Genomic DNA, 23,016 nt, shown 5'->3' with positions numbered 1-23,016 from the left:
CAGAATTGTGATGCTTCCATCTTAGTGGCAAAAAGCAGTCCTAATTTCTTCTTGTGGACTTTTTCCTCTGCTTTTTTTTTTTTTTTTTATTCCACTTCTCTGGTTAGACCTCTTGAGCAGTTTCTGCTGGTTGGCCAGGTTTTCTTTGTTGTGCTTGCACTCGAATTTCGGCTCAATGAGTTTTAATTTCCAAACGTCTCTCAAAAGCGCTTCTTGTTGCATGGTAGTCAATACTGAATGTATGTAGCTTGTCTAGTCCCATGCAGGACATGAATCCACCAGCTTCCATTGTAAGATGTCAGCAGATAAACATGGCTAAGGAGGAAAATCATTGAAGTTCCGTGTGAATTCAGCAAGTGTGTTTTTTCTTGAGTAAAAGTATCTACCAAGTATTTACTGTGTATCACAGTTGCAGTTTATTGTCTGATGTTAGAATCAAGCAATCCTAACCCAGACTTCTAGATTTTCTTGGTTTCTTCCAAGTGGTAATGTTCCATACCGCTTCAATCTTTGGGGAAAAATCATAGCAAGGAGTTGGTTTGGATAGATCAGAGAGTGGAAGAAACCTACTTATTTTGTTAAGAAAACAAAAACAAAAACAAGCAAACAAAAAAACCCCACAAAAAAGTTCCCAAAACAAACACGTTTAGACTATTTCACTAAAAATCTTCAGTGTTTCAGTGACTGAGTGGGGAACTCAGCATTGCAGGATGTCTGTTTCTGTGTTTACAAATTCTATACACAGGGAATCAAATGATACATGATGAAAAACTGCAGTTAAGTGTACAGATTTTTCATTAGGTGGCTTAACTCGCTAGTAATTCTGACAGCATCGAGCTGTCCCAGTTGTGTGGGACTGGAGCAAGATTCACTTTTTGTCCATCCTGGTTATTTTAGTCTGCTGTAATATCCTGCAGTGGGTCCTGGGGCAGTGTGGCACCTTCCTTTTCTGCTGCCCAGGAGGAGTGGGTGAACCAAAATGCAGCAAGAACAGCAGGACGGAGGTGGCAGAGGACTTAAATTGAATGGGACAGGAAGCCTTGTTTCAGGATGCAGTGCCACGACGTGGGAGCTGAAGGCAGTCTGCACGCCAATAGCAATTCTGTAAGGCTTCTGATGTGGAGGATGAAGGCTAACCAGGGCTGGCTTGGCAAAGGGTAAGAACAATTTGGTGTGGGCAGAGACCAGAAGAGATGCGGGAAGCAGAGGCAGGGTGCCTGCCGGCTGCAGCTGAGGCTGCAGGGATCTGTGTGCTGTCTGCATTTGCGCTGCCTGGGATGAGATCTCTCCTGGCAAATCTCTCTGTAGCAGCTGATCAGCATAAAATAACTGCCTAGGACTGCTCATGGTTATTCCCTGAGTTCAAGCATCAGGTTTTTTTTCCCCTCTATGTGACGATGGACTCCTAGCTTTCTAGCAAAGTGTGTAGAAGCTGATGCTGTCCTATACACTTGATTTTGAGGAGGAGGATTATTACAGCTTTCGTGACTCTAGGAGCCGTGAGATGAGAGAGAGAATAATGTCACAGTTAAGATCGGAGAACTGCATTGTTGTTTTTTTCTGACAGTATTAGAGCCTTCCAAGGTGACCCTAGCCAAGTTCCCTAATCCAGATCTCTCACAGATGACCACTTATTGCAGTGACTCTGTGAACCTTTTGGCACTCAAAGTCACTAGGAGCTATGCTTTGAGGTAAATCAAGGTGACATTAAGAAAAAGACATTCTTATTTGCAAGACATTCATATGCTATAATGAGAAATTAGTAACTTTCCTTAGAGATTTGTTGTGCATAAGTAGGCGAGGATGCCCATTTAAAAAATGCTTTTATGATCTCTGTTCATTTTGTCATCCTGTGTGGTGAAAGTCTTGCTAACCCATTCTTTCTTACTGATTAGTTTTGCAAATGAGAAATCAAATGGAATTGTAATTTGCACTTAGTTTTAAGCATAGCCATTTGTACTTCGGAGAACTAGCACACAAAATGTGCATAAGTCTTTTCTTCAGTCTTCTATAATTCTTAGTATACTTACATTAAAGTATTTGTACTAAACGTGTATTTCAATAGAGGTTGAAAGTAGGCTCAAGAGACCTCATTATTAAAAAATGGCTTTATAATTAGGATACCCTGTGCACCAGAATACAACAAAGGATTAATTTTGCCTTTAATAAAATGTTTCATTAAATCTAAATGATTTCATAAAATGCTCTTAAACTTTCCCTTGATACTGCCTTACCATTGCTTGACAGCAAGTGGCTTGTGGATTTAAGAGTAAGCATCCTTTGGCTTTTTCAGATTTGTCATTTTTACCTGAGAGACCCAGTTTTAAAGGATTATACTTTAATATGAATTTTAACAGATTTGTTTAGTTACTTTTATTTTTCTTGCTATTCAGGTAAATTACCCTGATCCCAAATGAAGTTTGACAAAAAATTAGTCTCTTATAAGCTCTTTCAGATGTTTCAACTATGTCACTTTCAATTTATATAGGGAATATATAGAATATGGGAGAGGGGAAAGTCAGAGTGGCTTTCATTCAGTTAACCCCTGAATTTCAGAGGTGCTATCTTAATGTTAGTATCATTAGTTACCTGGTACTAAAAGTTTAGTAAGCCTGCCTGTTTGTAGGCAATGATGGAGTTTCATAGGCACACAGTGGGACATCAGCTGATCACACTGAGCAGGTTGGAGCACCAGGGGACTAGCTCTGGAGGGATGCTTCTGCCATACCTCCCTATCCAGTTGGGAATAAGGGGGTGGGAAATTCACTGAGCCTGATCTCTTGCCACCAAGGAAAGTACAGAGACTTGTTTTAACAAGCCCTAGGAATCTTAACTGTTGAATCAACAGTAGGCACACATGGACAGAAATTCCAAAATTGCTGAATCTGCTAGCATGTTAACACTGCCATGTTTGTTCTCATCCAGCAGTGTTTTAGTTCTTTTAGAGAAATGTCAGTACAATTCAGAACTTAGTTCTGCAGCAGGATGCCAACCATTTCCCTCTCTGCAGGCAGCATTTTGGTGAAAAGTGCATAATAAACACATCACTTGGTGTTTGGGTGTGCTCCCAAAACCACAGAAGTCACAAATACAAATATGACTGCCTTTCTTTTGCACAAAAAAAATCAATGTGCTTTGGGACAGCAGTTTCCTGGGTGGCAGCAACAGCAGTTCTCAGCAGCACCTCCCACTGTTTGGTACAAGTTCAGGGTAAAAGGAGACTTTACAAGTGCAGATCCTCCCCTGAATGATGAAGGTACAGGGCAGTTCAGAGGGTAGTCAGCCTCTGTATGTGTGTTATTAAAATGAGAGAAATGAGGTGGATTCAGAATATTTTGAAGAGTAGACATATTTTCCCCTTGTATTCAGGCTAGAGGACACTATACTCCAGGGAAAAACTGCAGGACAGAAAAGATACAACTTGTGGGAAAGGCAGGGACTTACTAGGAAAGGCTCAAGTGAGTACCTCTTCTTTCTTGCTGAATTTTACCTTCTTGTTGTCTTCCTTTCCCCAGACAAGCTGGAGCAGCCGTGACTGCTTTCCCCTTTCAGGGGTAAACCACTGCAGCTAGCCAGGCCTCTACAGAGGCTTGTATTGCTGGCAAATGAACCTCAATGATTGCTTAACCATAGAGGGTGATTGCAGTTTGCAACTACTAGGTAGAAGAATTTGCTCTGGAACAACTATTGAGTTATTTTTCTAAAAAAAAAAAAAGTTCTCATCCCATTAAAAATCTGAAACAAAACTAATATTTTGGGAGGGGTCATATTTGGTTAGAGAGGTCACTGGTGTGCTTCCACTTCAATTAAGATATTAATTAAATGCTAAATCAGATACTTTTGGAAAGTTTTTGTCTCCTTACTAACAAACATTCTACTTATTTTCTTGTCCCTTTCTCATGAAGGGTATTAATCCTTTTTTTGGTCTTGCAAAACCTGGAGTTGGAGAGATGTGTGTCCTTATGTACAAGCCCTCTTGTGCATTCTCCATTACTGTGCTTTGTAATGATTCATTTCTCTACCTGTTAACTTCTCTCCCACTGAGAGGAAATTCTTTGGAAATAATTAATGAAACTAGAATTTCCTCAACTAGTGTTGAATTCAATTACTACTGGAGTCTGTGGTTTCAGAAGTGGATAAGGATATAGTTGACTTGATACCTCCTTCACCTCACTTCACCTGCCCACTCCCTGGTCCCCAGTCTGCAGTCCTTACAGGTGGTGGTTCGAAAACTCTGATACCTACTGTTAGGAACAAAGCTGCTGCTTTAAATATTCAGTGTGGCAACCCAGTTTCTGGAGCCCTGCAGAAGTTTAATGCTGGCAGAAGTGGTGTTTCAATCTATCATCTATCTAATCGCCTGTTCATCACTTTACAAACACTTATAGTCAGTAATCATCGATTAGTTTATTGGGGTGTTTTTTGGGGGGAAGGGGTGGTTTAGACAAGTTTGAATTAATTTTGCTTGTAAATAGATAGGCAGTATCTACAGAAATGATAAATAATTGCTTTCCTCCAGTTGTAAGCAGTTTTCTCCTACCATAACTGCTGTTACGTTGCAGCTTGTGGCTGTGAGATCTTTAGTCTTGGAACAGAACAATTACATGTATTTAGTAAAAATTCTTTGCAGTATATGTCAGATTAATGAGGTGTCCTGTTCATAGTCTATCTCTTATTGTGCTAGTTTTATAGTCATCTGCTTCCCAGTGTTTTCTAGCGTGTGTGATGGCTGTTGCTAGAGTTCTTCCCTGCTGCTTGGTTCCACGTTGCTGAGGATGCCTATTAACTTAGTTGTTTCATTACAAGTAATGTATTTCTTCAGCTTAAAAAGCCTAGTTACTTTGTAACTATTCCCTTTGCTTTGACTTCACAGATAAGGCTCTTTCATCCTTGGGGGGGGGGACAGCCGAGAGGAGAGCAGAAATAGTGCCAAAACAGAAGTGGAAACTGTGAAGACCATCTGAAAGGCTGCGGGGCGGGTGTCAGGGCAGATCACAGGTTCAGACCTGAAGCTCAGTGAAGGATTTTTGAGTGCTGTTGAGCATTTTAAGTACTTGTACAGAATGGGAAAGTATACATTAATACTCATAAACCTAATAGTCACTTAGCTACGCCAAAATACAGGCTGCTTTCTGAAGAACACTAATTTTAGGGCGTGTGTGCAGAAAACGCTGATGCGTAGACTTGCATGGAGATGGGATCAGGTGCAGCCCTTCAACTCTTGTCCTGTAGCTGCCATTGACTGTTTTTGCTGAGGGGAGCTGCTGAGCATATTTCAGGCTTGTAGCTTCTTAAAGGTAAACAAAGTTAACACGGGGAAGAACTTGGTACATGATCTGAAGGTGTAGAGTGACATGACAGGTAAGATGACTGGCAGCCAGCTACCTTTGCAAGAGTCTCTCTCCTTGGCTGTGCATTTCCCACTTTTCTCATGGGTTGCGAACTAGTGATCGTATGTCACAGGCAGAATTAATTCAGCTGCCCAATCAATCGGAAAACTAATTTAAAACCACTTCAGACTCCTGTGTTAGCCAGCTGAAGCTTCTCTCCTTGCAGCCTCATGATCACTCCCTAAAGCAGAGAGGGAGAAGGGAAAGCTGTATTGACTTATTCCATAATGTTTTAGCCATTAGGCAGGGTGCAGTCTGAGATAATGGCAGTCCTGACTGACTGTGACCTGATGGAATGGCTGAAGGAGTCTGAGACCTGGAGGGGGATACTAGGACCAACTGATATGTGAAAGGTCTGGCTGGAACTGCATCCCAAACCTTTCAGGTCTACATAGGTGTTTGATCACATAATTGGAGATCTTGGGCTAAACTCGTGGTGATACAGGGTAAGCCTGGCACAGCATTCAGAAAGAGAATTCTGTGTAGGTAGAAGTCATCTTTTGTCCTTCTGTTCCAAGCCAGTCTCTAATCAGCCAAAAAGGATGGTTGCAGGGAACTGCATTAAGTGACTATAATGGTTATTTCCACCTTTCCCTTAGTATTCAGGCACTGTCTGGGACTGTTATCCTCAAAGGAGCAAAAGTGGTTAAAAACATAATGAGTCAGGGAAGGGTTACCCTGTGTTGTTTTTTTTTTTTTTTTTTTTTCTCCTACAAGCTGATATTTCCACATCCTTATCTGATCACAAAATTATTTTTGCAAGAATCAAATCAATTCCTCATTGTTAACTCTGAAATTTTAGCCAGGAGTCTAACCTGGGGCATTTTAATTTATGCTACCTCTATTCTTCCCTCTCAGCAAAAGCAGGCTCTCATAGCACAACACTACATGCAGCAAATTGTCAAATCCGTATCAACATTTTGAACTAGTCAATGGTTTGTAGTAAAGGTGATATTATGTTACACTTTTTTTTTAAACGCAGATTTGCATATATAAACAACAGATGAATAGTAGTGTTTTTGTTTTGGTTTGGGTTCTTTTTAAAGAGAATTTGGAACAAATGGGAAGTCGTAATTTCTTCTCTTGTGGCAAACCTGATGTGAAAATGAGTATTTTAACAGCCTAATCAGGTGTTAGAACTGCCTTCAGGAATTTAAATGAGCTTGCTTCATGTTTTATTTGCTTTATGAAAAAGTGGTAAGTGCAACATAAAAAGTGGTAAGCATAATATATTGTTCTGAACAGTTATGGTTTGTTTTTCCTGGTGTAAAACGTCTGTGTTGCCTGCTTCCCACCTTGTTTTGTTGTTTCTAATGGTTTTGTGGCCGATGTAAAAATTGTAACTGCTTGTGACAAACAAAGTCTGCAGCAGTCAATACACAAACACTCTCCATTAATCGAATTGAAGGCTACCTTACAGCTTCAGCTGGGACCCAATTCTGGCAGGCTTTCAGGGAGACTGACCTGACGTGGTAACAACCCCCACATTACAGCCAGAGTTTGATCAGCAGGAGAATTAACTCTGATACTTTGGCTGTTAGATACACTGTTCGGAAATCACTATGTGCTAGACGAGTGCAGCTCTCTACTGGATTAGATCAGTTGTGGGGCAAAATTGTTTTTTCAACTTTCATTAAGAGGATTTTTCTTCTGTGCCCTAGTTTTCTGCTGATGTTTCTTAGGTTAGAGTGTAACTGTTTGATGGGTAATTCGCTCCTAACTGGAGTGGCGTTTTTGCTTTGCTTTCACTTCTGCTTCTCCAAGTATGGATCAGAACCACTGCTTGAGCTTTTGCCTCAAACTGCTCCCTTGAGAAGGCTGTGCTGTTTGCACTTCTTGATCCTGTACATTTTCTCCCTGTTGTGGCTGTGCCCGTCATTGCATTAAGTGTATTAAAATGTAGTTTAAATGTACGATGCATTTTGAAAAATAACTTCCTAAAGTCATGTGAAATTGAAGCTTTAGCACAGTATCTGGGGTTTCTCCAAATGAGGGTATGTGGGGAGAAGCTTGGAAATCATTCTGTGTGTTAGTCTTTCCCAGGAAATATTTATCCCTGAAAATGGGTCAGCATGCACACCTGTCCTCTTTAGCCCTTAAGTTATGTAAAAGTCACCGATCTGTTTTGCTCTGTGGTAGCTATAATAGCATAGCTTTTCACCAAAAGTTGCTTTGTTTATTGTGGATAGGTACTAGTAGGATGAAATAGGAGTCTCTTTTTCAGGAAGGCAAAGCAAAATGGCTATTTATAATTTAAATCAGCTATTTTGTAACATCTTGATTATATAAACAAATTCCTGTAAGTTACTCTGTTTGTAAGGGAAGCCCAGTGAGGGTGTTTTAACCTTGTATGTTCCATCTTGGATCTTAGAAATGAGGTATGTTACTGTCATTCCTGACAATAAATAGCCTGCTAGTTAAAAAGTACTTTCAGTCTTTCTCCTGCCTTTGCTTGCACCTATGCAACTCTGCTGTTACTATATCAAATTTATCAAGTAAAGAGAGCACAATTTGGTTTCATGTCTCATAGTCAAGAATTAAAACGTTGATTATTGATACATGCACAAGAAAACTTGCTTACAACCTCAGACCTAACAAAGACATGGGAGCTAAATAGTTGTAGCTAGCTTTCTTAAGGAAAGCAGGACAGTTTAAGGATGGCTATAAAATGCCTGCCCTTTTTTCTGCAGACCAGGGAGCATAGTTGACCAGGGTGATCAAGAGAATAGTTGAGATCTATGTTAAAAGTTATCTCTATTTTTAAGTTATCATCCACATCCATGGCAACTGTGAAGTTTTGTAGCCATCTTCTGGGATGGAGTAGTGAGATAGGTAGGGGTACACTTCTACCTCCCTCCCTTGTTTGAGAGCTTTTCTTTATTTTATGCTAAACACCACTTTCAGTTGGGAAAACTTTAAGGACCATGAAATGTTTCTGTAGGCGCAGCAGCATAATAGCAGCCATTGCTGGTGAAACCAAAGGTTCAATTAACTATTGCTGATGATGCCAGCTGGGTTTATCTGTATTAGAGGCTCAGTAATACAGATTACCAAATAGACTGTGCAAATTATGATGCTTTGGGCCCTGTTTTATTTGAAGGGGGAACGCTGGTTAGCAAATGGAAACTCAAGAACCTTTTCTAGCTTTTACGTCTTGTTAGGATGCTGCCAACTAAATAGTAGAAGAATGACCTATTGATCTCCTTTTTCAAACATAAATAGTTGCAGGATAAATTGTCACTGTTGTCCATGGATTTTTCTTGGCTCCACCTGAAGACTGAAGTGGTGTTTGTCAATGCAGATTGAGACCACGTATCTTCACTCTTCTGTAACAACTTATGGGTGTTAACATTTTGTCCATCTTTAAGAAAAGCATGGGAAAAGATTTGGTTGTGATACTAATTATTGTTTATAGTTAACAGTATTATTTCGTTGGAATTGGTCTGAATCTGGGTTAATCCAGTCTGAGCCTGGTGGAGGCTGGAGTTTGACTGTTCAGGACTTCTATGGCAAGCAAGATGAGGAAACAGCTATGTATCTCTTTAATCATCACTCCTGTAAGAGAGCAGCATATACATAAAACTATATACTGAGTACACTTTGGTTTAATCTTCTTAACTGGAAAGGGAGAATAGGATTTTCGTTTTTCCTCATTTTTTGCTTTATAATCTATTGGTTTCTGAGGTAAGTATTTAAGTGAATTACCATAAATACCTAAGTCATGATTTTCCTGGTTTGGGGAGGTGAGGGGTCCTGCCCCTTGGCAGGGGAAGGCTCCGGTGCTGCACAGTCAGCAGTTGCTGCTGTGCCTGCGTCCTGTCCGTTCAGCCTGTTCACTCCTCGCCTTCCCGGGGTGTCAGCCTGGGCTCCCGGCCTGCCCGTGCCTTACCGGAGCACTCGGGTGGGCAGGATGGACCGGGGTTAGGCGTGGCTGGTAACAAATTCAAACGCAGGTGACAGTTTCTAAGTCGTGTGCTAGCTGTAGGAGAACAGGATGCTCTCTTCTGAATTCAAGGCTGTTGATTAAAGAATTAACCGATAGATTTTTATCTTACTTATTTTACAAGAATCAGCTGTTGCTGTTGACTTGTTTTGGTTCTGTGTTATTTGGTTATGATGTCTTTATTCTGATGCTGGAAGCCCAACAAGCCATTACCTTAAGAAGGTCTTGCTTCTTTGCTACTTGTATTTCCTAATGCTACTGAGCCCCTGCAAGCAGGGCTCACTCCTGAGACGGCCAGGTTACTTGAGTGTATTGTGATATGCGGATGGTTTCCTGGCCATCACTTGCTTTCTGTAATCCCTTCCCACACCTGGTTGGTTTTAGTGTGATCTTTTGGTCCACTCCTAGGCAGGAGCAGCTGCTTCTGATTTCCATCTCAAGAAGGGCAGGTATCAGTCTCAGTCTGCTGTCCTCAAAGTTCTTCTTTCATGAGCATCTTTGGGTCTTTTACTAACTTGTCTTCTAAGGAGTAGAAAAATTACCATACACAGCTAGCATTGGTAATATGCACACCTGGACAAAGAAAGCTCTTGTGCATTTCCTTGTTCCCTTTAATGAATGCTGAGAGCCCTGTGGGTTTGGGTCAGATTCCTCCAAGGTTTGCAGTTTCTGCCACGCTTCCTCCCAGGTTACCTTCCTCGGCTGGGATTTCCCCCTCCCTCTGCCCCACGCACTCCCCAGGAGGCGAGATGAAAGATTGCTTTATCTTGCACGCTCCGGGGCTCCCAGAGGTTGTGAAAGCTTTCTGCCAGCCAATCTCTTGGTCTAACTCTGGTGTGCCTCTGTCAGAGTGTCCCAGCTCAGCAGGCAGCCGTCCAGGTGTACCAGCCCCGCTTTTGTCCAGTCACGGGATTAACCGTGGCCTCTGCTGTGGGTTTCAGCTCACCGTGGATGCCAGAAAAACTAAGCAGAAAGCGCATAACCGCCATACATGCTGATGACATGCACTAGGTTTGATGAGTAGTAGCAGGCAGAGGCATGACTTAATGCAGTGTAGTTTTTCTAAGGGCATTACTGAGGTAAAATTGTTTCCTTTTTTTTTATTCACTTGATGCTAGGGAAAGTAACAGGAGATGGAAGCGCAGAGAGGAGGAGCCTATGCAGGTTGATAATTACTTGTAAACAACTTGTGAAGGAGAATTTTGGTATTTAATTTGTTTTTCTACAAGTAATTTACTATAAACCCTATCCCAGTGTGAACAAGACAAATAAAATGTGAATGTTCCCATTGATATTAAATCCATGTGATCAGGGAACACCTGGCCATGTGAAAGGAAGGGAGAAGGAGTAGAGCCTCATTTCTGTGTGTTGACAAATGAAAAAGCAAATTAAGATGCCTTCAGGAAAAAGGTTTCGGTTGAGTTTAGGTGTCTTCTGAAGAATATGTTGTTAGTTCATCCTCACAGTGTTTTAGGAGAATCCTATATGTGACTGTGGAAGAAAAAAAGCAGAGTTTGAGCAGGAAACAAATACTGTGGTTTGGGGTTTTGCCTCAGACGGTGGGAGGCCAGTTTTGCCAGTTAAGGTTTTGGTTAGTTTCTGGGGCTAAAGGTGCTCTGGTTGCTGCCCGCACAGGTGGTGTCGGCCGCAGCATCCCACAGCACCCCTGGGCACGTGGGCTTGTGTAAGGGCGCTCCCGAACGCGGTCCTCAGTGTCATGGATGAAGCTGAAATCCTGGACTGCGGCTGAGGTTGTGAAAGCTTTGGGAATTTAAACTGATGCTGCATTTAAATATTCACTGTAAAGCAATCAGAAGAGCTGCTTTTGGGGCAGAAAGGTCAAACCGTTGATGTACTGGTGGTGGTTGGATTGCAGTTATGTACACCATGATTTTTTTTTTCCCAGCTTCTTGCTTTTTAGTGCCTTTCTTCTGAAGAAAGGCATATTAACATGTTCTTCCAAGGCGCTGAGACTGCTTTTTTTTTTGTGTGTGTGTGTCTTTTTTTTAGTGTTGTCAGTGTGATAGTTAATGCAAACCTCGCTAACAATATGACAGGAAGAGGTGGTGTCTGCTCATGCCTGCAATTTTTGGTCCCAAGTGACTTTTTCTTTCTGAATGCCACATGGAGCAGGAACCACCACACCATTGCCGGTGGCTTCATCCAGATGTGTGGTACCAGTGTGAAAGGAGAACAAAGACTTTGTGTCCTCAGGGGACATGTGAAGGGAGACATCCTGGTGGACCCTTTCAGGGTTGGTCTACGTGAGCTTGTGACACAATAGAAATCTGATTTTTTTTTTTAGTGGAAGTCTCTATTTGTGCTTTTATTAATAATAAATGGCCATTTTCAATACATCTTAAAATGAACATCAGTCAAATATATATAGAAGTTCTTTGGATTTTTTTGTTTTAGAATACTTACCAGACATTGCTGGGAGAAGTTAGGCTTCTTGGGCTACTTTTACCCCCTGAGGTGGGGACAAGTGGAATCTTTTTTTTTTTTTTTTCCTAGACATCTTCAAGGTGCTGTTGACGTTTTCATCCTTTTTTGAATTGCCTCAATCACCTTCCTCATTCTCCACTGATTATGAAGAAAGACTGGTCATTCTAGTTTTGGTGGTCACTTGGCTATTTCCTGGCATAGCAGAAAATGTAAATATAAACTGAAAAGATAACAATTATTAATTCAATGACAGTGTGCAGGAGATCCTCAAAATTTTGAATTTATTCTGGATCTGTTTCAGATTAGCAATATATGCCCTGCGAGAGCTAGTGAAGCCCTTGCCTCTTGAGGCTGGGAGTGATGGATCTTGACCAGAGTTGAGGTTACAGGTGGTAGTTAGCAGAGAAGATAGTGGGACAACTTAATGAGAAAGGGATTCAGAAAATAATTAATTGCAAGTCTTCTGTATTTAGAAATTAATAAAAGGGGGAATAAAAATGAAACATATCTCCTGGAGTATGGTCTGTGAAGTAATAAATGACAGGCAAGAACTTGTGTGATGATGTCCAGTGGAGGAGGTGGCACACAAGAAACTCAGTCTGTTTTCCTATTTGGTGGTGATACAACTTAAGTATCTTCTAATCTAATTACTGTTCTGGCCGTTCATTCTGACTTGTTCTTGAGAATTTGTACCATTTGACTGTAAGGAGAGAGGTCAAATGGACTGAAAAAGAGAATCTTTTTCATAGGATGGTTTGGGGTTTTTTTTGGTAAAAGGAGTTTGATGAAGAATGCCAGGATATTACTGGCATGAATCAGAGGTAGGGGATCCGGACTGCTGAAGTTTAGTACACAAACCACAGAAATAATGGTCATGGAACCACAAATTTAAAAGCAGGTGCAAAATGCTCAGTAAAAGTTTGCACTGTCTGTGGTTTGCAGTTGTTGAATCATGTCTACTTAGATTTCATTTGGTTAGGACCTACCACTATGGAGTCCTGAACCATGGTAAGCCCTTCCAAGTATTTTCCTTTTATTAAAAAAAAAAAAAAAAAAAAAAAAAAATTCAAAATGACACTCTCCACTTCCCAAACCTACAAGAAAAGTAATTATTCACTGATTTTCAACTTACCATCAAAAAAAAAAAAAAAGCAATGTTTCCAGTGAACTAGAAAGCAATGGGATTTTGCTTATAAATAAAGGGAACTTTAATGCATTTGTTTCTTCCCCTGTAAAATATGAAGGTCCTGTAGACCAGACTGTCCCTTCACTTGCATCTGTGCATTGTCAAAATATTTTTTTGTGCATAACATCTTTGGTAGTTTATAGGGGAGAATTTGGTGCACTGGTAGAAATTGAATTTCTCTATGGAGTTGCAGATTAGACATGGCATTGTTCCCTTTCAGCATTAATAGATGAGAACAACAATTTAGTGGTTTATTTAGCATATGCATCTCTGAACTAAGAGTAAAGTTTCAGTTAGAAAATGTTTGTTTGTGTCTATTTTAAAGTAGAATGGCCCCTTCTTTAAGGAATATAGCTGTAATATAGCTGTCCAAGTACAGCCTTCACATGTTACATTACATCCAGTTTGGGCCAGACTAAATGACAGGTATAAATCAGTGCTTCTCTGGTGTAGTTAGAACTTTGCTTTCTGTGTAGCTAACAAAGATTCCCTTTAAAAGAAAGCTCAGGGGGTGGAAATAATTTTCTTACCTAAAGTACTATGCCATCTGTTTCTGTTTTGTGTTGCTGGTATCAGTGCATTTTGGAACAGTAAGTGGACCAGTGTAGAGCCTGGTTCTGCCCCCCTCCCTGCCCCCCCCCCCCCCAAGTATTTTAAAAGAAAATGCCAAGAATCTGGGGGGTGGGGCGGAGGGGAGGCACGTATTTTTCTTCTGATAGTTTAAATGTTACCTTTGTGTAGGGTGAAAGTCACAAGAGCCTGCTTTCTCCTTATGAATGGAAAGCAGAGTTAGCCCCTCCTGAGATGCTTTACGGAAGATGAAGCACAGCTGGGCATAAGAACTCCATGCTGCCTGACATTTAATGCTGTACTGCAGCTCAGCTGCTTTTAGACATACCTGAGTTGTTCATCATGCTGTGAAAATACACCATGCTGTTGTGTATACTGAGAGTTCTGAAGTTCTTAATACACAGTGGTGTTTTGAAATTCAAAGGCTTCTTAAAACTCAGAGGTTTGACTTTGTGATAAGCTGATATTGAAGGATGGGCTCTTCAAAATTAAAAAAAAAAAAAATCAAGGAAAATAATAAAACCAGTTATTTTTTACCCATGTCATAAGCAGTTTTTTTGTTGCTTTTTTTCTTTCCCATTCCGTAGCATCTCCTGGGTCTGTAGCAGCAGGTAGCCTAACAAGCTACCTCTAAAGCTGTACTCAAATCAATTGCTGATGCTAGTGTACAAACAAAGATGGACTGTTTTGGTAAGACAAGGCTCCATTGAAGTTACTGCTAATAAGCAAACCAGCTCTGTTCACTTTAGTCCCATTCAAAACACAGGAAAAGGATCAATCTTTGCCAAATTTGAAAGGCTGAAACTATTACAGAGGATAAAATTTTTTTACTTCAGGTGGGTGTAAAACATACTTTCAAAATAAACTCTGAAACCACACTTGACTCTTACCACATATATTAATCATATTCTTTGTGGGCATGAAATACAGAAAATGTTCAGCTTTGTGTTCCTTCGTTTTACAAATGCAGGTTTGTTCTAACTAGGATTTAATATCAGCAGTGCTTCTTAAGTAGTAGCTTAGATGCCAGATATAATGTGTGTTCTTACTGTGAAGTGGTACTCTGTAGCTTAATTTACTTTCAGCAAAAGGGCTTGCTTCTTTTAGTATTTCCCTCATGCTGAAAACCCCCCAAATCCTGAAGTAGTCATGGATGGGATTAATTTGACTATTTGGTTTTAAATTGTTGTATCTACACTTCTTTAAAAGGAAGCTTGTACTAATCCTTGCAGTAGTGCAATATCTTTTTATGTTTCTGTAGTAAATTGTTTTCCTAGTTTAACATGTTTGAGTGCTCTAGTGCTGAATTTATCATCTGCTTTTTAAGCACAGTTCCATGATGTACTGGGTGATTCTTCTGAGAAGAGTTACTCTAGTGATGTCCTGTGCTTGAGTTCAATTTCCACATGCTGCTACAGGTGAATTAGTGTCCTATTGGTATAAAATGTGGACATTTCCCAGCATGTAGTTTGTGGGATTTTATTTTTTTTCTATTACCTTTGAGTACATACTCCTCCTGTACTTACACTGGTCCATGTAAAAGCCAAACTGTTTGAGCCTGGGCTTGTTTGTATGTGATAGAGTTCTTCTCACCTTTTAGAGCTGGAAATTAAACTCAGGGCAGATCCCTCCTAAGAGTAGGTACACTGCTGGGGGAGCTTCTCTGTACTGCACCCTGGCCTGAGGCTGCTTGGAGCACCACAGCAGCGACTGCTTGCTGAGATGTTTGCTGCCATGCTCTGGTCTGGGATGGGCTGCCACCATCCTTGCCCTGCTTTTTTTTTTTTTTCTCTAGCATATGCCTAACCTCTTTGCCCTGCTTAGGTTTAGCTACGTTGCTGAGAGAACAAAGGTAGAGGAGTAGGAATTATTTTTTAAAGTCAGTACAAATCTTGAGTTTCATACAATTTTGTTATGACACTTCTAATCCTTTGGCTCCTGACTAAATTATCATTCAGTTAGAGCCCACATGGTTCTACTGCTGAGGCAGAAATTGCAGGGTTGTGTTGTGTTGTGTTGGGTTTGGTGTTTTTTTTTGGTTTTTTGGGTTTTTTTTTTATCCCCCCTCCTTAGCTGAAATACTGCATTAGTGAAGTCTCTAATATGTCTTCTGACACCACTAATGTAGTAGTTTGGTACTACTGATTGGCATCTGATGTGTTCCTGTCATTTTTAGTGTATTGCCTCGCAGATTCTTATAATAGAGCATGCTAAAAAATATGCAGTCTAGGGAAATCAAACTTGCCAACCCTGAAACAATGATTCCTAAAAAGAGATGCTGGTTGCACTGTTAAACCCCTTTTTCTCTTCATGGAGATATTCAGGAAGGAAGTAATTGGGCTGGTGGTCAGCTCTACTTGTACAGTCAACACTCATTCATTCAGGATTACTTGAGGCAGACACAAAACACGCTCAAGCTGGGTCCTTTGCAGACTCAAGATCCAGCAGGGTTTATTAACTTGGGCTCCGTGCCAAACAAATGCAACTCTGCTGCTCCCAGACCAAGCAGGATCTGCTGTTTTGGCACGGAGTCCGCGCTGTTAAAGCCTGCCAAGCGTGAAGGGTGCAGACCTGGGTCCAGCGCTGTTCTCAGATCCAGGAGCTTTGGAAAGGCATTGCGCATATCTGACCATATGGATCAGCTTGGGACCATCAGGGTTCATTAGATCATCAGCAGTTTCAGCCACGTTAACCCTGAGCTTGCTTCTATGCTTGTTTTTGGTTTGGTTGTCTTTTTAGTTTTTGGGGGTTTTTTTGTTTTTTTATTTTTTGTTTGGTTTTTTTTTGTTTGTTTTTGTTTGTTTGTTTTTGGTTTGTTTTTGTTTTGTTTTGGGGGGGGGATTATTTTTAAATTCTAACTCTGAGTGCTGAGAAAAATCTATTAGCTTGGTCAGCCCCAGGCTCAGCTAACACTTTCCGTGCATGCAGTGTGGCGTGTAAGGGAGCTTGTGGGAAGCAGACTGCAGAGGCACTGAGCTTGCTGAGCAGGACCCAGCTGAGGGCTAGCACAGAGTCAGGGCTGCTAGACTCTGATGATCCTAAATTGCCTTTAATTTCTCTGTGTTGTGATTCCCAGCACGTTTTGCAGTGAAACAGCATACAAATGTTTCCATTGCCTGCTTTGCTGCAGCCTGTATGAGCCGTGATAGCGGAGGCTGACCACTACAGCCAAAGCATGGAGCGAGTGCTGGATGAGTGCTGCTGGGTAGGACTCGTATTTTGCTTTCACAGAGTACATAGCCATGGTACATACACTGAGACTATATATTTAATAACTTCAGTTGACATAAGGGTTATTATCTTTTCTGTTTGGATTTGAAAATACTCTGGAAAAACTGCAGTGCTTTTGAACTAAGTCAAAATAATTTTAAGAAAATATGCTTCGTAGTCTGTGGACTGTTACAGTACTTGAAGTAATTTTCCTCACAGAATTCACAAATGCTTACTTAACTTTTCCAAGCAAAAGGTCACACAGCTCTTCTGGGTTTTTTCATATGCAGGTGCAGCTGGGACAAGCAGATATAAAATGCCCGATCACAGAGTGCAGCGAACACCTGGATGAAACAACTGTCCTCTATAACCTGCCCCATGACGACATCATCAAGTATAAATATTTCCTGGAACTCAGCCGCATTGACTCCAGCACCAAGCCATGCCCTCAGTGCAAGCACTTTACAACCTTCCGGAGGAGAGGCCACATTCCTACCCCTGCCAAATTGGAGAACAAATACAAAGTGAGCACGCTTGCCAGGACTGTGGGTTAGATGGCACCACAAAAGTAGGACAACGTTTGGTGGGCATTAAATGAGCTTTCTTGCATCACTGGGGCTGTATGCAAGCCGTTATTAGGAATATGAATCTGTAGCACAGCACTGATTAACTACTTAATTGTTTTCTAACAATTCAAACAGTTGAACTTCAGCTCTTATTTCTTTGGCAGGTGGCATAATTTTGTCCTGACATGTTTTAATTTAGAGAGTGTTTTCTCTGACATGCAAACAATATGGTCATGATCAGAGAAGACTGGGGAAGGGCAGTTATCACTGTAACTGATCAGTTTAGACACACAATGGTAGCAAAGATAAGTTTTCCCAGAAACTCTGGGCAAATGAATTCTGGGCATTTATAGTGTTAATCTGCTGGTTTGCTGCTTCCTTAGAAATAGAGCTGTTGTCTGTCCTATTTGGTTTTGATTTCTTCAGTCCCTTACTAGAGGTTATACATTGTTGTAGTCTCATCACTCACAATACAGAAAACTTTAGAAATAGGAAAAAAAAACCACTTTTACTGAATTTCTTTTAGTAGAAAATTTGCTTATGCTGTGATTTCAATCAAAAAGAAAAAGTGAGAGATTACAGTTAGAAGACTATGAGTTGCTGAAGGTCCATCTCAGTTCCAGAAGATGACAGTTCTGTCTGCAGCATCATGCTCTGTGTTAGTTTTCCATCTGGTTATTAGTTTTGTTGTGGTTTATTTCATGATTCAGCTGGCCTTTCCTGGACAAACCAGTTCTCAGTAGGAGTTTAGATGGCTGTTTAGATAGCCCTAATTACACAGCATAACATTCAGCCCGGTGTGGAGATTAAAAGGTAGAAGGTTTTGTATCCAGTGGAGTTGAAACCTTCGTAAAGCTAACTCCAAGTTATGAGCTACTTCTGTCTATCTGTGCAATGCATCAATTATATGCCACACTGTCTGTTGAACTCCACTTTTTCAGATTTTTGGCATCTTAAGCAGAGGTGGAGAAATTAAAAACTGCAGGTAAAATTCCTTCCGCCCACAGCCATTCTCTTTCACCCATCTGCTTACCATTCCCTCAGATGTAGACAGGCTGTAGTCAGGGGTAAATCAGAGGTGAGAATGTTTCTGCAGCAATCTCTTAAGGTGCCAGAAGCTGTTACTGTCCCACCAATGTGGGTCACAGGTGGTTCAGCTGTTGTATCATTGGCTTGCCAACTCTGAGAATGTTTCTCAAGGTGCAAAGTGGGTTGTTCTGCCCACCAGTGCTCTTTTATGAGTTAAAACACTATTGTTAAAATGTTCCCACCCCTTCCCTACAAAGCATAATCAGAAGGAATGGGAGGCTGTGTGATACATGAAACAGGGCAAGCCAGAAGCAGTTTCCTGGTCGGGTGGTGCTGCATTATGTTGTAGCTGATCCGCAAAGCTTAAGTCTCCTCCTGGGGACAGACTCTGGCAAAATGTGTCCTTTCAGCAGTGCCCAGGTGTTGCCTGGAAGAAGGTCTCATTGGTGCTGGTTAAAAATATAATGAGGAAGGTGCTAGCAAACAGTATGGATGATCATAGGCCAGGGCTTCAGCCCGCTCCCTGAACCTGTGTTTTTTGCTGACATAGGTACAGTTTTAGTGACTTACTTTAAGCTTAGCACAAGGAAGAGTTTTGCTGCAGGGTTAAGGTTTAAAAAGAAGACTATGTGTGAGATTGCGTATATGTGACTAATTTTATAAACACGTAGCTGTGAACCATTATTACCTTGGTTTTCTTAGATTCTCATGTGACTGCTTGTATGTATCTTGCCTGTGCCTTCAATTATAGGCTTTTTGGAGGTAAAGGCTCATTTTCTTCTGCATATAGCATAAGAGACATCTGACTGGAGACTAGGAGACTCACATATTCACATGCAAGCAATATAAACAGCAGTTGCACCAGATGAATTCTGCACCAGCACTGGAAGTGCTGCCTTCAGAAGAACTGAGTCATGTGTGGGAAACGTCTACGCACAAGCCTACTCGTAGGATCACTGCACACAAGGGCTCAGCGCCAGTACCCTCACTCTCCTGTGCACTGCAACAGGAAAACACTGTAAAATCCAAGAGTACATCTGAACAGATACTTTAAAAAAAAATGGCATTCCTAAAATTTGATGCACTGTTTAAAAGTATAAATAGCATCTAAAATTAAAGAAGTAGCGAAGTTATTAATTTTCCTTATTGTAGCTGTTTTTTGTCAGCTAAACCGAGCAAAGCCCAGCAGTTCAGTTTGCTGCTGCTGTTTTTCATTTTTGAGATCAGTCTTGGTCTGCTAAGCCTACAAAGTTAGCTGGTACATGCATGTTGAGAGAGAAGAAGGGGAAGAGAAGGGAAACTTGCTATCCAAACCTTTCTTTTCCCATTAATGCAACTTAGGACTGCACAGTACAGCAGCATGACTATATAGTTTCCTATATTAAGTATTTGTATCACCAATGGATACAGCTTTAAGGAAATAACCCTGGCCCTTCTCCTGTGACCTAAATTGGGAATGTAAGACTTGATTATAGAAGAGATCCTAATAAACCTTTGGTGAAAGCTGGTATGCTAAACTGCAAAGGAAATGGGCAAAAATTGAAAAATTAGTAATTCAGTTCCAGTGCATGGAACAGATAGAGGTTTCACAGAAGTATGTTGGCTTGTTCTGTGAGGGGTTTGGGGGTTTTGACGGGGGATTTTTATCTCCTAAACCCTGGATCTCACCTGTTGTTTAATGTTAGTTCTTTGACCTGCCACCTGCAATGAAGAAGCAATTCTTGATTCTTGGACTATTTCTGCCTTATCAACCTGTGATGTTCATAATGAAGTTTTCTTGTTTGCTTCTGTCAAGACATACACATCACATAAAAGAAGGGCTTGAGTGCTTAGCTTTAGAAATGTAAATGTTTTTTTCAGTGCAGTTATTATATAAACTATCTTGTTTGAACTACTCGAGAGTTTCTGAAACTCATCGCTCTAGAATTAGTAGGAATCTGTACCTGCAAAGATGCTATGATAGAGAGGACCTGTGTAGTTCATATCAATAAGTCCCCCCCCTCCTTTTGAATCAGATTTTAACCTCGAGTAGTAGTTGTCTTCATGGCTACACATCACTTCAATCTGCCTTGAGCCTGAACTGCTGTGGATGTGGTGTTTCTGTCGTGCTCTCCCTCTTTGCTCTCAGCTGTTCATTCCTGCTAGCTTGCTGTTGCTCGTGTTGATGTTTTGGTGTCACACTGAGAGCTGGATCAAAGATCAGCTCCAATGGGACCCAAGATTTGTTTGTTTTGTTGTTGCTTATTTTCATCTGGTATAAGAAAGGGGATGGGCTGGTGACGGGGAAGAGACAGCTGTTTTGGCAGGCATCCATATTCAATTTTGGAATAAAGTGACTGTATAACTGTAGCTAGAGATTGTAATTCATGTAATCAGTTAGTTGCATGATTAATTTGGCCATCCTATTATATAGCTAGCATTCCACTAAGCAGCAGAAAATCCCATTAAGCTTTTTGCAGCTTCAGGCTCTTAAAATATTTTAATGTGCAGTCAGTTTTGCTATAATCATGTCATATCAGGCAGTGTTTTCTGTTAAGGTTACCTACTAATTTTGAAAGGTCTTTTCCTGGAAGGTGAGAAAAATCATACTTAGAATAGTTTGCAGTAAAGAGGCTAGCTAAGAAAATGGAAAATTTTAGCCTTAAAGGTCAGTGTTTCAGAAAGCTGAGAACCAAAAGGGTTAGTATGAGAAGTTGTGTAATCTTTTCTATTTCAAGGGAGACTGACCTCCAGATGGCATAGAAGTTTGTATATATATCCATCCTCTCAATTTTGATTGACTGAAATGGAAGTCGTAAAATAAATGGAAAAATGTTTTCAAATATGTGTTTCCTCACACAAAACCCACTAGATTCATATTTTAGGGTTGTGGTTTGTTGTTTTGTTTTGTTGTTCTTTTTTCCCAGATACAGTTTCTCTGCTTTGTAGGACTGTAATATATTTTACTGGTTTAATTTATATGTAGATAGAATTTCTGTGTCTTCATTGTGGTGATTTCATGCAATATCGAAGCCTAAAGCAAATCATATTTGACTTTTTTTCTTTCAGAAAAGCAGAGAAAGAATAGAATAAGAATCTGAGAGAGTGCTGTAATTGCCCTGTTGTGTTCCTATTTCTTAAGCATACTGCTTTCACATTGCATCCAAGTTTGAATAGACTTAGGGTTTTGTTTTGCGGTCACTGGTTCCAAGAAAAATAAGGTTCATAAGTACGTAAAAGAACATACTTTGGTGCTTAATTTATATTCATACAGTAATGAACAACATAGAAGTGGCCCATTCAAAATTTAAAAACTATTTCATTTATAATAATGAGTTCAGTTTTGAGGAAGGTGCTGTCAGGGGTGGCAGGTAGAATAGGAAACTAGGAACTCCGAACCTGGTAATGAAGCAGACAGTTCCCACTAGTTTACTTCAGTTAGTCAGGGCTATTCATAGTAACAAATGTTATTCTGAGTTCATGCGGTTATAGCCTCATCCTGTATTTTAGTACTTTCGAAGTAATGTATTTGGAAACATTTGATGTCAGTGTGTGTGTGTGTGTGTGTAAGATTAAATATATATCTTGGTGGCTGCTATATTTCTTTCTCTTGTAAACAGGCTATAATAGAATGATAGATCCTGTAAAGAGTTTGTGTAAGATTTAAAAAAAAAAAAAAAAAACAAAAAAAAAAACACAAAACTTTAATGTTTTAAATTATGTTGGCATTTTTGTTTAAGAAAGAAGCATTAACTTGCAGCTTCCTAGATCTGTTGGTTTGGGTTTGTATTTTTTAATGTTCATGTTCTGTCTCAGATAATTGTGGCTACAAGCTCCATCTTTGGCTGAGGCATAACAGATACTTAGTACAGTGCGATGCTTGCTCTAATCTGTCTTCCCAGTGGTAGGTCACTATGACATGTGTTATTGAAAAACGTAAATGCAAAGCTCGGGGAAGTTGGGGAGGTTGGGGAAGATACGGAGATATTGGGCAGGATAGTTGCTATTAAACTAACCTATTTTTATATGTTGCTTTCTAAAGTACTGTGGAAACATAGATCAGTGCTCTGTGTTAATTTATTTAGTAACAATAAATATGCTATTCTTTTGGTTCCGCAGAGTGCGAATTTTCCTCTTTCCTGTTAAAATGTTTTTATTAGGAGAATTTATCTGGGAAGCGGGGATGCAGGATAGTGTATTTCCTTTGGTTTAGCATCTGGGCAAGTAGACCAACAAATCAAAAAAAAGGCACTAGTTATATTTTGTATTGCTTTTGTTAGATACTTTATCTTGGCCTTAGTCATTACTGTGTTTTCCTGTAAAAAGTAATAATGTTTGTAATCCACATGTTGCATCTTTAATGTGTTGTTCCCCTAAAAACAGGTTTCATTTGCTGTTCTTTCCTGATTTTGTGTTGCCTACCTATGTCTGCACTAACTAACTTATTTCATTGACAGGAAGTGTGTGATAAGTGCAGTTTTCTTCTGTGAGGTATCTTACTATGCGCCTTAGCAAAAATGTCACTTTGGAGCTATAGAAATCAGTAAGTCATACTTGTGCCAGGTACAGGATATCAGAATGTCATCCATTGTAGTATTACACTCTGAATCTGCTTGATATGAAGGAAATGTATGTATTCTAACACTTAAATGCACATGTTGTTTTGTTTTTTTTTTTACAAGGATAGTGACTAGTAGA

The 23,016-nt window shown here is 40.3% G+C and overlaps 1 protein-coding gene across 1 annotated transcript in view; it reads left to right on the top strand.

Moving 5' to 3' along the window:
* Positions 1–23,016, top strand: part of RNF217 (ring finger protein 217) — a 63,489-nt gene that overhangs the window by 16,916 nt on the left and 23,557 nt on the right. The window contains exon 2 of the mRNA XM_042796100.1: positions 17,035–17,268. Within this exon, the coding sequence (XP_042652034.1) occupies positions 17,035–17,268 (234 nt within the window). The remainder of the gene's footprint in view (positions 1–17,034; positions 17,269–23,016) is intronic.

Source organism: Tyto alba, unplaced genomic scaffold (assembly GCF_018691265.1).
Source record: "Tyto alba isolate M040663 unplaced genomic scaffold, T.alba_DEE_v4.0 Super-Scaffold_22, whole genome shotgun sequence".
Taxonomy (NCBI): Eukaryota; Metazoa; Chordata; class Aves; order Strigiformes; family Tytonidae; genus Tyto; species Tyto alba.
Note: the sequence above shows the minus strand (reverse complement) of the source record. Positions and strands in the feature narration are given on the sequence as shown.